The sequence below is a fragment of the Chionomys nivalis genome, chromosome 18, assembly GCF_950005125.1.
Source record: "Chionomys nivalis chromosome 18, mChiNiv1.1, whole genome shotgun sequence".
Taxonomy (NCBI): domain Eukaryota; kingdom Metazoa; phylum Chordata; class Mammalia; order Rodentia; family Cricetidae; genus Chionomys; species Chionomys nivalis.
The window spans coordinates 26,304,353-26,320,929 of record NC_080103.1 but is presented as its reverse complement, the minus strand read 5'-3'; the positions used below and the strand labels follow the sequence as shown (position 1 = coordinate 26,320,929).

At 35.2% G+C, this 16,577-nt stretch overlaps 2 protein-coding genes across 2 annotated transcripts in view; both read left to right on the top strand.

Moving 5' to 3' along the window:
• The first annotated feature begins 4,206 nt into the window (after window positions 1–4,206).
• The window catches only part of LOC130890083 (alpha-amylase 1-like), a 72,224-nt gene continuing 59,853 nt past the window's right edge, over window positions 4,207–16,577 (top strand). The window contains exon 1 of the mRNA XM_057794033.1: window positions 4,207–4,225. The gene's annotated coding sequence lies outside the window, so the exon portion shown is untranslated. The remainder of the gene's footprint in view (window positions 4,226–16,577) is intronic.
• On the top strand, window positions 4,247–12,589 carry LOC130890087 (alpha-amylase 1). Its single transcript, XM_057794040.1, has 10 exons — window positions 4,247–4,414; window positions 4,735–4,881; window positions 5,869–6,066; window positions 6,552–6,782; window positions 7,500–7,633; window positions 8,360–8,482; window positions 8,577–8,676; window positions 10,704–10,822; window positions 10,932–11,057; window positions 12,400–12,589. The coding sequence occupies exons 1-10, from the start codon at window positions 4,247–4,249 to the stop codon at window positions 12,587–12,589; spliced, it is 1,536 nt and encodes a 511-aa protein (XP_057650023.1).

Here is a 16,577-nt window from a genome sequence, read left to right as displayed (position 1 = left end):
TGGAAAAACAAAGCATGGACACTTTCAACACTTAGAGATAGTCAATGAGATATAGATGATAAAATTACATGTGAAGATTAGAGAAACTCTAATATTTTAATGATCCTAATACTAAATTGTTAACTATAAAGATATTTAACTATGAGACTTCTAGGCTTCTAACTACTAATGGCAAGAGTAGTTAAGCAGCTTCTTCTTGGTCATCATTAATTCATTTTCATAATGTCTTAGTGTGCTATCAATTTCAGGAAAAATCCAATATGAATAATTTTGCAAACAATTAGCATTTACATATGCAAACTGGAAATATAGAGATATAAATACAAATTAGAGTTTACTATTTTTTTAACATTTAGACCAAGTTTCTTCTAATTATATGACTTCTGTTTCCCTAAGTAGAGTTTAAGTTAAATGCCTACATTTAAGTTTGATTTATTAAGAGGAATTCTGAATTTATAATAGAGTTCTTCCTCTTTAATATTTATCATAAAATAATAATAAGACACCCATTTTATAAGATTGATTTAAAAAAGGCTTTGATAATATTATGTTTAATTTTCAGTTAGATATTTTATTTTATTTTTTAAAACAATCTTCCTTTAGTTTACATATCCATCCAAGTTCCCTCTCCCTCCTCAACTCTCACTCCTCTCATTTATTTCCCCAGCCCCTATCCACTTTTCAGAGAGGGTGGGGCCTCCTAAGGAACTCAACAAAGTCTGTCCCATAGCTTGAGGCAGATCAAGGCATGTTCCCTCCCCTGTCTAGGCTAAGCAAGTTTTCCTTCCATAGGCAATGGGCTTCAAAAACTCAGTTTATGCCTATGAATAAATATTGGCTCCACTGTCAATGTCCCTACAAACTGCCCAAGTCACACATCAGTTAGATTTCTTAATGTTAAGTAAGATTTTTAATTTTTTCTTACATATTTTATCTTGCATTATGTATATTTAAGGAATATTATGCTATTCAAATAATTACTAAATTGGGGTTGTCAGCATTTCCACTTCATAATTTTTTTATAAACCTGTTATTGCTGCCTATAATACATAGGTGATTTATATTTCTCAATAGCCTATCGAATGCCTTATGAGTCACTACAGGAAATGAGGCTCCACAAAAGTTATGATGAGGATCAAGAAACATTAAGTAATCTGTTTTCCTAAGTATGCACTGTGTATGTATATTGTGATACTACAAAGTATCTATAAATATTGTACATGCTTTCTTAAAAATTTAAGTATCTAAGATTCTTGAGAGAAACTGTTTTGTTGTTTAGATGACATCAAATTCGAATGTTCTAATATATATATATATGAAATTGAACTCAAAGCCACATATATACTAGGCAATGGACTATGTACTTAGCTCTATTTGACATTATTATTACTTAAAATTTCTTACTTATATACAAGGTATTGTGAACAGATTCCCTTCCCTTTTATCTTCTCTAAGTCCTATACCCACAGTTTTAATGTCTTTTGCAACTAGTCCAACTGCTTTTTCTTTATTTTTCTGTGCAAGACTTGGGAATATGATCATATTTGCTATGCGTTTACACTTGCAAAATCATGTTTAATCCATAAGGCAAGGTTATTACAGTGTTTAACTCTGTCCAGATCTTAGATTCTTCTTTTTTATAAAAACAACAGACTATCTTTTTTTTCATTTTACATACTCATCCCAGTTCCCACTCCCTCCTCTCCTCCCATTCCCTTCACCATGCCTTCTGCCCCACCCTCCATCAGAGAGGGTAAGAAACATTGCTTTGGTGAAGGTCCAAGGTCCTCCCTGCTATATCTTGGCTGAACAAGATATTCCTCCAGAGAATATGGTTCCCAAAAAGCTAGTACAAGCAGTAGGGTTATATCCTGGTGCTACCGCAAATGGACCCACAGTCTACCCCAGTCATATAACTGTCGCCCACATTAAGAGGGTCTAGTTGTTCCTATGTTGCATCTTTCCCTGTCTGGCTGGAGTTGGTGAGCTCCTATTAGCTCATATAAACTGTTCAGTGGGTGTCCCGATCATGATCTTGAGCTCTTTGCTCATGTTCTCACTTCTTTCACTCTTCAACTGGACTTGGGGAGCTCTCATCTCTGCCCTTCCTCCAGCTCTACTATCCCATTCACTCAAGTTCTCCTACCCCCATCCTTCTCCCCTTTTCCTTCTTTTCTGTCTTCCCTTCTCTCCATACCCCTATGATTCATCACAGAAAACATTAAAACCAACAAATTCTTAGATTCTTTTTTTAAAAAATGAACAATTATTTTATATGGTTGTCTGCTTTGCTTGCACCATGTGCATGAAGTACCCTCAGAGGCTTAAAAAGGGAGTTGTATCCTCAGGAACTGGAGAGTTGTAGGGAGTTGGGAATTACATGTCGGTGCAGAGCATCAAACACAGGTCCTCTGGAAGAGCAGAAGACACTATTAATGCCTGAGACATCACTCCAAGCCCAATTCTTACTATATTTCCAGACACTCTTCCATGAAGTTTTCTGGGTCCCATTGTGGATAATATAGAGTTGGGGCTGAACTCAGTCCTTTGAAGAGTCATTGCTCTAACTGTCACCCATTGCTAAAGAGTTCTTTGTATAAGAATGAGACATATTTCAATCTTTGGTGGTAAACATAAGTATGTAGGAAACAATTCAACTGCATGTTTATTTAACAAAACATTAGTAATAGCTGCTATCATAAGACCCATGTTCACCCAGGCCATAAATAATTGACCATGTTTACAATACCGTGTTTCAGTTTTGAAGGTGATTACATTGAATCTTTAGTTTTCTTTTGGTAGGATGTTCATTTTTACTATGTTAATTCTCCTGAGCTGTGAGCATGGGTGTTCTTTTCATCTTCTGAAATCTTCACTTTCTTTTTTCAAGTACTTGATGATTTTGTTGTACAAGTCTTTCTCTTGCTTGGCTAGAGTTACCCCCAAGGTATTTTGTATTGTTGCAGGCTGTTGTGAAAGTTCTTTCTCTGATTTTTTTCTTAGTCTGTTTGCCATTTGTGTATCGAGGGCTAGTCATTTTTAGATCTTGTTTCCAGTCACTTCACTGATTATGTTTATCAGATTTAAGAGTTCCTTGCTGGAATTTTTGGGGTCACTTTAATATACTCTGGTACAATCTGCAAATCTCCACCAGTTTTCTTACTGCTCTAGCTAGAACTTCAAATACTCTATTGAATACATATGGAGAGAGTGTACAACCTTTCATGTTCCTGATTTTAGTGGAGTTGTTGTGAATTTCTCTCCATTTAATTTGGTTAAACAAGTAATTACTACAAATGGGTATTACATTGTAAAGTAGAGCTTCAGAAATATTGCTAAAATAAAAAATACACTGACTTTAAGTTAGACATATTATCAAATTCTGCCACTGTCAATTATTAAATAAGACAAATTGACTTAGTTACCCTGGTCCTGTGTGTATGTTTTTGTGTATATCGCAAGCCTTAGAATTGACTCTAATATATAGTTTCTGGTCTAGCGTTCATTTACTAAAAATGAGGAACTTAGTGCATGTCTATTACAGCCATTTAGTGGGAACATAAGAGAATTTACTGATGATTTGCTAGGACTAGGAATATTATGCCTGAAGGAAACCTTTAATACACTTTGGTTCAGAAAGGGGAATGTGTAAATATTAATATATTTATAATAAAAATCAAACAATTCAAGGGTATAATCGCCAAACTTGTCACAGATAAAACATTTACTGATTTTACCCGAGAATATAAATGTAGACTAAAACAAAAACATTTTTCAGTTGCATAAGCACCATTTACCTAAGGGTAGTGGGTCATAGGAAGAGCACGGATTATCATGGAAGTGTGGAACTGCCTGTGAAATATGAAAAGTATAGTTTTGTTAATAGTAGTGTTCATGCAGTTTGTTGGGGGAAGGAGCAAAAGAGAGCATCAGTATTGACAGAGGAATAATTAAACCTGTATCAGTCTTGTTATTCTTCTCAGGTCTGATATGTTTTCCTTTATTCTCGTTAATGAGTGATAGTACCTTCAAAAACCTAGATGTTTAGCATTTCTCTTTTTCTTGTTATTAGGCAACTGTGGACCATATGATTTGTAATCCTTTACAGTTTATAAATAACTAGTACTCAAAAATTGATTCACGTTAGCTTTTATTTCATTGTACCCTTTCCCCTTTTCTTTCTAATTTTTATTTTTCAGGAATAAAGTGGTTGTTAGAAAAAAACCACTAAAAACATCGTAGAAAAATGAAGTTCTTCCTTCTGCTTTCCTTCATTGGGTTCTGCTGGGCTCAGTATGACCCACATACTCTATATGGACGAAGCGCTATTGTCCACCTGTTTGAGTGGCGCTGGGCTGATATTGCCAAGGAATGTGAGAGATACTTAGCTCCTAAAGGATTTGCAGGGGTGCAGGTAATATTGGTTCACAATTTAAATGCAGAGTGCACTGTGGTTATATAAAATTGTTTTCTATTACATTTTTGATTATTTTTAAGCAATGTTTTACTTCACACATAGCTTTCTTGACAAAGAAAAAAGTTTAGGGGATGGTAACTTTGTATCTTGTTTTAGGACACCAGGAGGCCCTCTCCATTGTGCTGTCAATGTTTTTAGTGGTTCTAAAATATAGATCTACAAGTACACAACCTAAGAATTGCAGGATCATTCATAGTTTTCTACAAGATTTGTTTATGTAAAGTAAACCATGATAATCTTGGTTGTTTTATTTGTAGGTCTCTCCACCCAATGAGAATCTTGTAGTTAACAATCCTTCAAGACCTTGGTGGGAAAGATACCAACCAATTAGCTACAAAATATGTTCAAGGTCTGGAAATGAAGATGAATTCAAGGATATGGTGACTAGGTGTAACAATGTTGGGGTAAGTGAAGTCATATTTCCTTTGAAGTTATTTGAAAAACTTTTTTCTGTCTTATGTTTTCTATTCTTCTTGAAAAGAAACATTCAGACTTTATTTTTTTCCTTACATTTTAGCTGCAACTCAAAATTAACTCCCTTTTTATGGTCAGTTTTTTAAAAAATTTCTTTCATATGAACCATTTAAAGCAATGTTTAGGGGGATGGTAACTTTGTATCTTCTTTTATAACACAAGGAGACTCTCTCCATTTTACTGTCAACATTTTTAGTGGTTCTAACAAACCATAAAGCAACACTTGAACTATTTATCCTTGTAACCACACTCATTTTCTACCAACCATTTTCTAGTCAGGTAATAGAAATTTCAAGTGCAATACTTACTTTCACTTTTATGGTAAATAGCTATTTCTCCTTTTAATAATGACCAGTATCTATCATTTTTTTTCCTTCAGAGACTAAAAATGACTCACATTAACTCCTTTTAAGAACAATAATGTCCATTATTCTTATCCTAATTATATATTTTTTTTTTAAAAAAATAACACATTTCATTTGATTTTAGTGATAACAGTTGCTGGGTTTTCATTTATGAGCTTTATAAATCCTCAAGCTAATATTAGGACTGTTCATGATTGTCATTTCACATTGGTTTTCTTTCACACTTGACTTTTGTCTTGTCTAAAATTAAAATATAAAACAGCATATCTATCTATCTATCTATCTATCTATCTATCTATCTATCTATCTATCTACCTATCTATCTACCTATCATCCATCTATCTATCATCTATCTATCTATCTATCTATCTATCTATCTATCTATCTATCATCATCATCTATCTACCTACCTACCTATCATCTATCTATCTATCATCTATCTATCTATCTATCTATCTATCCATCCATCCATTTATTTGAGTGTTCTGTGCAGTCTAATTATATACATTTTACCTTTCTATTTTAATTTGAATAACACACTTTTCTGTTCAGGTCCGTATTTATGTGGATGCTGTCATTAACCACATGTGTGGAGAAGGGGCTCAAGCAGGAACCAGCAGCACATGTGGAAGTTATTTCAACCCACAAACCAGGGACTTCTCTGGAGTTCCATACTCTGGTTGGGATTTTAACGATGGCAAATGTAGAACTGGAAGTGGAGGCATTGAAAGCTACAGTGATGCTGCTCAGGTGAGGAAAATGATCAGAATAAAAAATTCTCTCCTCAGTATGCACATAGAACTTTTGGAATACTATTTGAAATGTAGTTTGGATTCCTTAAGCAATGCATTACTAGGTGTTAGAAATGCAAATAAATCTTCAAAAACATTTCTAGTTATTTGATGTTTTAAAGTTTGATTTGTTTACCAGTATAAAAGAAAGAAATAAAAGGAATGGAAAAGAGAGAGGAAGACAAAGGGTTTTCTCTCAATCAACTATAATATTACCTATGTCATTTCCTCATTGTTCAATCTTCATGCTGGAAGATATTTTTAAGGTGTATTCACAGTAGAACATGAATGTTCCCACTGCCCCATGAATAGGCTTTATGAAGCTTCCTAATAGACCAATTGGTAAATATGTGACTAGTCAAAGGGAGTCTGAGGTGACAGGTGACATTTAAAACAATCATCATTTTGTTTTGCTTGTTTTTTTTTGTTTGTTTGTTTCAATAGGTCAGAGACTGTCGTCTTACCGGTCTTTTGGATCTTGCACTTGGGAAAGATTATGTTCGTGGCAAGGTGGCTGACTATATGAACCATCTCATTGACATTGGTGTTGCAGGATTCAGACTTGATGCTTCTAAGCACATGTGGCCTGGAGACATAAAGGCAATTTTGGACAAACTGCATAACTTAAATACAAAATGGTTCTCTCAAGGAAGCAGGCCTTTCATTTTCCAAGAGGTAAAGTAATACACACACACACACACACACACACACACACACACACACACACACACATATATAAATGACATCAGTTTTGCTAGCCAGAAGATGGATGGAAGATTTTATTAAACATAATTTCAATAAATTAATGTCTGAATATCTTATTAAATGTGAAATTTCTTTAACTCTCTTTTATTTAGATATAACAGACTTAATTCTTTTCCAGAATAAGGGTTTAAAGCAGTGTAGAGAATTTGTGTAGCCTGCGATACTATTGGTTCAATTAGTGTATACTCAAGGATGATTATGCCAAGCAGAAAATTTATAGCCATTAACTCCAGCTTGTCTTTCTAAATTTGACTCCTGTCTGAAGTATTATTCAATGTGTAATATTTGGGTAAGCTGATTAATATTTCTGTGCACATTTTTCATGTGAAGAGGTTAGAGTTTGTAATTGATTTCTTTAGAAAATAACATGAATTTTAATTGCTGAATTCATCTGTAAGTAAGTACTTTGAAGGTCTGAATTTCTGAATTTCAAATTATATATTAAATTTAAATATTATTTATTGGACAAAAATGTCATTGTCACCAAATTTCTTTCAATTATAAAGAAATAGGAAAACCTAATTTGAGCATCAACAGCATAAAGAATTTAAAAGATATTATTTTGACATTGAATATTTTAATATTACTTTATCCAGTTTATGACAGTTTCCTCTATATCTCTACTAGGTAATTGATCTGGGTGGTGAGGCAATTACAAGTAGTGAGTACTTTGGAAATGGCCGTGTGACAGAATTCAAGTATGGAGCAAAACTGGGCACAGTTATGCGCAAGTGGAATGGAGAGAAGATGGCCTATTTAAAGTAAATACACCATACTTTGTTATTTTGTCTGTCACATATGTGTTGTCAATCAAATACATGGACATCTTAGAACATTCTAATTTATTAAATATTTATGAAGAAATTTACTATCAAGAAGGTTCACTGCTCTTGAAATCACAATTAATCATCTGTAATTAATTATTTTCATTTTAATTGTCAATAACAAGGAAGCATTTAGAAACACCAAGCGTCACCTAGAGATTTTTTTTTCTGTCTGAGATATAAGCCAACTAGGGTTTGATAATTATAATCTGTTAAAGTCAGGATATTACTTCAAAAACTATTCTACTCATAAATAAAACTATAATGTGGACACACTATTATGTTTATGTATTGCAATAAATTAGTTTGAAATGTTAAACTATTTATAAAATGCAGTGTAATATTCAATCTTATCTTATTTTTCATTTTTTCATAATGTGACATGGATATTTACCCTTCATGAGTTTATCTACATTACTTTATACTCTTACATGAGTAATGTGAATGAAATACAAATAAGCCTACCATACCTAGAATCATGGGATATGTTAGGCAATTATATATGTGTATATACACATACCTGGGAGAAATTTTTTCCTGTGGAATAATCTTTATGTTATATAATCAGTAGTTAAATAAAAATAGATTACAGAAAGAGATACAGATTTAGGGTAACCTAAAGGTATTGTAAAACAATAATATATACATATTTTTTAAAAATAGGAACTGGGGTGAAGGTTGGGGTTTCATGCCTTCTGATAGAGCCCTAGTCTTTGTGGACAATCATGATAATCAGCGAGGTCATGGAGCTGGAGGATCATCCATCCTGACCTTCTGGGATGCTAGGTAGGCAAAACCATTTTTCACTGCTTTGTTACTTGTCTTTTATTGATGATAAATTTTCTATTCTTCTATTATAATATTATTTTGTAATTTTCAGACTCTATAAAATGGCAGTTGGATTTATGTTGGCTCATCCTTATGGATTCACACGAGTAATGTCAAGTTACCATTGGCCAAGATATTTTCAGAATGGAAAAGTATGTTTGAATATAGTTTTTCAATAAAAGGGAAGAGGTTATAATTTCACACAAAATTTGTTGCATGAAAAACCTGCCACCAAATACCAATATACTGTAATTTTAGTAATGTAAGTATATTATAAAAGTACCAACTACTTTATCATTATGAGAAAATCTTGAAAAGTAGAGATCAAGGAACAAAAGGGAAAACATAGGAGTTTAATAGTACTTACCTCGTCAATGATATATAGAGATTGTGCATCGGAACACCTGCAAAGAAGGTAAAAAGTTCATTTAATGTTGGACTAGAATTCTGCCTTATCCCTGGAGAACTCTTGCCAGGGCTGAAGGAGTACCGGAAAGAATTACCAGAAAGAACAGCAAGAGACTTTTGGAGAACAGGTCTTTTATTAAGAGAGGGCAAAGAACAGTTATACCTTAGAAAGAAAGGCTGTTTGGGCCCATGTGATGGTATGTTACTGGATGGGGGCAGGAACAACCAGTGTGCTTCATGTACATACATGGGAGCAGCAAGGGCCAGGGCAAGAAACCTTATAAGATCATATAGAAAAGAAAGAACTTCCAGCCTGGGATGTTTTTCTCTTCAGATATACAACAACGAGTTTTCATAGCCTTGGAGAAACATGAGCTTATCAGTTGCTACATCCACCAGGATACGATAGTACCCTGGGATGTCTATCTGTTGGGGTTTGTTGGTGTAGAGCAGGCAGGGGATGTGGGATATGGGTGAGGCATATGGAGCGGGGAGCAGTCAAACTCCTGCAGCTCTCAGGATGAGAAAATCTGGGGATTTTGGCATGCTTCTACCCCATCTTAGTTTTGGGCCAGACCTGCCGTTTAAAACTTGAGCAAGATAAATATTTGGTAAATACTTTTAGAATATTTTGATGGAAAGAAAAGAAATCATTTGGTGTAACTGAGATTAACTAATATATATATAATACTCATATATATGAATTATGTTAAATGAATCAAATAAATTTGAAAAATGATTCAAGAATACTAAGCATTATGAAAATATCATGCAATACTTTAACTGAACCATTTCAAAAAACAACCAAGTGCCTGAGAAGATGACATAGATGGTAAAGCTCTTGAAGACAGTACAGGGGTTCATCTCCCTGGCATGTTGCAATGTTGAGCAGTTTGGTATCTGTAACACAACTACTCAACAGAAAGGAACCACAGATTTGTAGATCATCAAATTGGATAGTTTTTTGTTTAGAAGAGAGACCTTTCCTCTACTGTCAATGGAGAGACTGTTTTTACGTTGTTTTAGGAAGATGTGTAAATGTGTTGGCAATCATAAAATGCATATTAAAACTTTGGAAAATGTATCATAGAATATTAGAATATATTTATTAGTACTTTTATTTAAGAGATGGTATGAAACCTAAGCTTATATTAATTTAAAAATTAATTATACTTACTAAGGAAGTTCTACAGATATTTATATTTTATAGTAAGCAAACAATATTTTTATTTTATCGATGATGAGATTCAGGGATAGAGGACTTATGTATCTTGAATGAGTTTTCTTTTTTTTTTTGGTTTTTCGAGACAGGGTTTCTCTGTGGCTTTGGAGCCTGTCCTGGAACTAGCTCTTGCAGACCAGGCTGGTCTCGAACTCACAGTGATTCACCTGCCTCTGCCTCCCAAGTGCTGGGATTAAAGGCGTGTGCCACCACCGCCCGGCTTTGAATGAGTTTTCTTAAGACATTTCTTGGTACTGGATTCTGTCCCTCATTAATCTTTCTGATACAAATGCTCTTACCACTTTAGTGATACTAAAGAAGTAGAGAAATATTAAGAAGTTATTGCTTGGAAAGGCTCTGAGCGAATAAAAGTGTGTATAAATAAAAATGTCATATTTCTCTGAAATATGACTCTAGAGAAATAGTAATGTTCCAAAGTTAGACACTAAGTATATACTATAGAGAATCAAGTAGCAGAACTTTTTTAGTTTAGTGCAATGAAAATGGAACATGAATCTTAAAATCCTGCAATTTTTTCTTGTAATTAAGGATATCAACGATTGGGTTGGACCACCAAATGACAATGGAGCAACCAAAGAAGTGACGATTAATGCAGACACCACTTGTGGCAATGGCTGGGTCTGTGAACATCGATGGCGCCAGATAAGGTTGGGAGTGTCCCCTACAGATCTTGTCTAATAAGAAATTGTTTAACTTTTTGTTTTAAGTTGTTGAATATAAAGGGCACGAGCATTTTACGTGATATTGTGCTTTTAGGAACATGGTTGCCTTCAGAAACATAGTCGGTTTTCAGCCTTTCTCAAACTGGTGGGATAATGGCAGCAATCAAGTAGCTTTTGGCAGAGGAAACAAAGGATTCATTGTCTTTAACAATGATGACTGGTAAGTAGAAATCAATTAAAATAGGATTGTATACTTTTATACTTTTACATCTTTCCTTTTGCTTCCTGCTTATTTGTAGCTGAAAATATTATTGTTAATGGGTTTAAGAAAGCATAGTTACCTGAAAACTAGAAAAAAAAGATGCTTCTCTCAATTTGTTTCTCCATTTTTTATAAATTTTGTTTTAAGTAGAATTCTTTTTTTGCTGTTGTTTTTGGTGTATGCTTACACTGTCATATTCATATATTCTCATTCATATACTCTTGTGATATCTGTACAAAGCATATAAACATTCAGCGAGTTTTAAAATCAGTGACAGTATGGGCATTATTAGATTCAAAATACTTTCCCCCATGTCCTAGCTCTGTATAACAACTATTTATTTTTCTGTTCCCTTGTTATCTAAACTTAAATTTTCTGCCTCTATGTGATGAATTGTTTTAATGCATTTGTCTACTTACTCTGGCTGTTGGTTTTTCTCAGGAGGCAATTGAGTTTTTTTTTTCTACAATTCTAGATTATTGCCCTTCTGTTTTTGATGCATGTGTATGTTTTCTTCTCCTTGAGCATTTTCCTATTTGTATACAACTATATGTAGAGAATCTTTGTGCAAGTAGTTGGCAATCTCAGTGGAAAGTTTCATGTTTTGCTCAATTGGATTATTGTTAGTTTCTTTTCTGATGCTGTGATCAAACATCATGAGCAAGACAACTTACAGAAGAAAGATTTTATTTGGGCTTGCAATTCCAGGTCATTAGAATGGAAAAGTAAGGAATGAGGGCAGGAATAGGAAGCTGATTACTCACACTTTGAACCACAATACAATACAAAAAGTGCTAACTGGAGAATGTAGGAGTCTTTCCCTCTCAAGGGCTGCATTCAGTGACACAGTTCCTCCACACCCACATTAGCTAACCTCCCCAAACTATGCCACCACATGGAAACCAAATTTTTAATTTAACAAGTGCTCTTTTTACATATCTAGCTATGTATCATAATCTATATCTATTTCTGTGTCATCTATCATCTATGTATCTATCTTTCTTTTTATATCTATCTATCTATCTATCTATCTATCTATCTATCTATCTATCTATCTATCATCTGTCTATCTGTCTATCTATCTATCTATCTATCTATCTATCTATCTATCTATCTATCTATCTATCATCTATCATCTATCTATCTATCTATATATGATCTATCTATATTGATCTGTCTATCTTTATGGCTAGTAAATTATAACTTATAATTACACACCACAAAGTTTAGGAAGTTACTTAATTTGGAGCTGGTCTGCTTTCTTGAATTTGTTTGAATTTGACTCTTTTTTCCTTTTCAGGTCATTGTCAACAACTTTACAAACTGGTCTCCCTGCTGGCACGTACTGTGACATCATTTCTGGAGATAAAATTGATGGCTATTGCACTGGAATTAAAGTCTATGTTTCTGGTGATGGCACTGCACAATTTTCTATTAGTAACACTGCTGAAGACCCATTTATTGCAATCCATGTTGAATCAAAACTATAAAATTTAAAATAAATTCATACTGAGAGCATCAATCATTTGTATTTCCTTTCTTTTACGTAATTTAATTTTATACTTCATTCACCCTTATAAAATCTGTAACAGTAATCAACTTGAATTCGTAAAAAATGCTTATTGAAATCAATGTAATTTTGCGAAAATTACATACAGGGATTTTAAAATGTTATAGAAGATTCTCGTTAAATTCTTTGTTAATGGCAATTCTCAGATCTATGAAGATATCCTGACAAATATATTGTTTTATCTCAAGTACCACTTGTTTCATAGTACCCTAATTTCTCTTCTTTCATATGTATGTGTGTGTGTATGCATATATATATATATATACACACACACACATATATATGTAATCACTTTGATCTTATTCATTTCCTTTTCTTCCATTTTCTCTCCCATTTTTCAACAGATTCCTTCTTTTTTTTTATTGAAAAAAAATTTCCGCCTCCTCCCAGCCTCCTATTTCCCTCCTCCTCCTCCCACTCTTCTCCCCCTCCCCCCACTCCTCTTCTCCTCCCTCTCTAGTCCGAAGAGCAGTCAGGGTTCCCTGCACTGTGGAAAGTCCAAGGTCCTCCCCCCTCCATCCAGGTCTAGGAAGGTGAGCATCCAAACTGGCTAGGCTCCCACAAAGCCAGAACGTGAAGTAGGATTAAAACCCAGTGTCATTGTCCTTGGCTTCTCATTAGCCCTCATTGTCCGCCGTGTTCAGAGAGTCCGGTTTTATCCCATGCATTTTCAGTTCCAGTCCAGCTGGCCTTGGTGAGCTCCCAATAGATGAGTCCCTCTGTCTCAGTGGATGGGTGCACCCCTCGCGGCCCTGACTTCCTTGCTCATGTTCTCCCTCCTTCTGCTCCTCATTGGGACCTTGGGAGCTCATTCCGGTGCTCCAATGTGGGTCTCTGTCTCTATCTCCTTCCATCACCAGATGAAGGTTCTAGGGTGATATGCAAGATATTCATCAGTATGGCTATAGGATGGGGCCATTTCAGGTTCCCTATCCTCAGCTGCCCAAGGAACTAACTGGGGACATCCCCTTGGGCACCTGGGAGCCCCCCTAGGTTCAAGTCTCTTGCGAACCCTAAGATGGCTCCCTTAATTAAGATATATGCTTCCCTGCTCCTATATCCGTCTTTCTTTTATCCCAATCATCCAATTTCCCCAAGTTTCCCCCATCCTCCCCTTCTCACTTTTCTCTCCCCATCTGCCCTTACCCCTATCCCACTCCACCCACAAGATCCCAATTTTTTGCTCGGCAATCTTGTCTATTTCCCATATCCAGGAGGATAACTAACTATATGTTTTTCTTTGGGTTCACAAATTATTTATTTAGCTTCTTTAGGATCACAATTATAGACTCGATGTCGTTTATTTATGACTAGAAACCAGTTATGAGTGAGTACATCCATGTTCATCTTTTTGGGTCTGGGACACCTCACTCAGGATAGTGTTTTCTATTTCCATCCATTTGTATGCAAAATCCAAGAAGTCATTGTTTTGTACCGCTGAGTAGTACTCTAATGTATATATATTCCACACTTTCTTCATCCATTCTTCCATTGAAGGACATCTAGGTTGTTTTCAGGTTCTGGCTATTACAAATAATGCTGCTGTGAACATAGTTGAACAAATGCTTTTGTAATATGATAGGGCATCTCTTGGGTATATTCCCAAGAGTGGTATTGCTGGGTCCATGGGTAGGTTGATCCCGAATTTCCTGAGAAACCGCCACACTGATTTCCAAAGTGGTTGGACAAGTTTGCATTCCCACCAGCAATGGATGAGGGTACCCCTTTCTCCACAACCTCTCCAGCAAAGACTATCATTGGTGTTTTTGATTTTAGCCATTCTGAGAGGTGTAAGATGATATCTCAAAGTTGTTTTGATTTGCATTTCCCTGATCGCTAAGGAGGTTGAGCATGACCTTAAGTGTCTTTTGGCTATTTGAACTTCTTCTGTTGAGAATTCTCTGTTCAAATCAGTTCCCCGTTTTTTAATTGGGTTATTTAGCATTTTAACGTCTAGTTTGAGTTCTTTATATATTTTGGAGATCAGACCTTTTCTGTTGTGGGGTTGGTGAAGATCTTCTCCCAGTCAGTAGGCTGCCTTTTTGTCTTAGTGACAGTGTCCTTTGCTTTACAGAAGGTTCTCAGTTTCACGAGGTCCCATTTATTCAATGTTGCCCTTAATGTCTGTGCTGCTGGGGTTATACATAGGAAGCAATCTCCTGTGCCCATATGTTGTAGGGTACTTCCCACTTTCTCTTCTATCAGGTTCAGTGTGTTCACATTGATATTGAGGTCTTTGATCCATTGGGACTTAAGTTTTATGCATGGTGATAGATATGGGTCTATTTTCATTCTTCTACAGGTTGACATCCAGTTGTGCCAGCACCATTTGTTGAAGATGCTTTCTTTCTTTCATTGTATACTTTTAGCTCCTTTATTGAAAATGAGGTGTTCATATATTTGTGGGTTAAAATCCGGGTCTTCTATATGATTCCATTGGTCGACTTCTCTGTTTTTATGCAAATACCACACTGTTTTCATTACCGTAGCTCTGTAATAGAATTTGAAATCAGGAATGGTAATGCCTCCAGAAGTTCCTTTATTGTATAAGATTGTTTTGGCTATCCTGGGTTTTTTGTTTTTCCATATAAAGTTGATTATTATCCTCTCAAGATCTGTGAAGAATTTTGATGGGACCTTGATGGGATTGCATTGAATCTATAAATTGCCTTTGGTAGAATTGCCATTTTTACTATGTTGATCCTCCCAGTCCAAGAGCAAAGGAAATCCTCCCATTTTCTGGTATCCTCTTTAATTTCTTTCTTCAATGCCTTAAAGTTCTTGTCAAATAGATCTTTCACTTCCTTGGTTAGAGTTACCTCAAGATATTTTATGCTGTTTGTGGCTATCGTGAAGGGTGATGCTTCTCTGATTTCCCTCTCTGCTTCCATATCCTTTGTGTATAGGAGGGCAACTGGTTTTTTGGAGTTGATCTTGTATCCTGCCACATTACTAAAGGTGTTCATCAGCTGTAGGAATTCTTCGGTAGAGTTTTTGGGGTCACTTATGTATACTATCATATCATCTGCAAATAACGAAAGTTTAACTTCTTCCTTTCCAATACGGATCTCCTTGATCCCCTTATGTTGTCTTATTGCTATTGCTAGAACTTCAAGCACTATATTGAAGAGGTATGGAGAGAGTGGACAACCTTGTCGTGTCCCTGATTTTAGTGGGATGGCTTTGAGGTTTTCTCCGTTTAATTTAATGTTAGCTGTCGGCTTGCTGTAAATAGCTTTAATTATATTTAGGTATGACTCTTGTATCCCTAATCTCTCCAGGACCTTTATCATAAAGAGGTGTCGGATTTGGTCGAATGCTTTTTCAGCATCTAATGAAATGGTCATATGGTTTTTTTCTTTCAGTTTATTTATATGATGGATTACATTGATAGATTTGCATATGTTGAACCAGCCCTGCATCTCTGGGATGAAGCCTACTTGATCAAAATGGATAATTTTTCTAATGTGTTCTTGGATTCGGTTTGCCAGTATTTTATTGGGAATTTTTGCGTCGATGTTCATGAGTGAGATTGGCCTGTAATTCTCTTTATTGGTTGAGTCTTTGTGAGGTTTTGGTATCAGGGTGACTGTAGCTTCATAAAAGGAATTTGGCAATGATTCTTCTGTTTCTATATTGTGAAATACATTAAGGAGTATAGGTATTAGGTCTTCTTGGAAGTTCTGGTAGAATTCCGCATTGAAACCACCTGGTCCTTGGCTTTTTTTTGGTAGGGAGGTTTTTGATAACAGCTTCTAATTCTTCGCGACTAACAGGTCTATTTAGATTGTTCACCTGGTCCTGGTTTAACTTTGGTATATGGTATTTATCTAAAAAAGTGTCCATTTCTTTTACATTTTCCAGTTTTGTGGCATACAGGCTTTTGTAGTAAGATCTAATGATTCTCT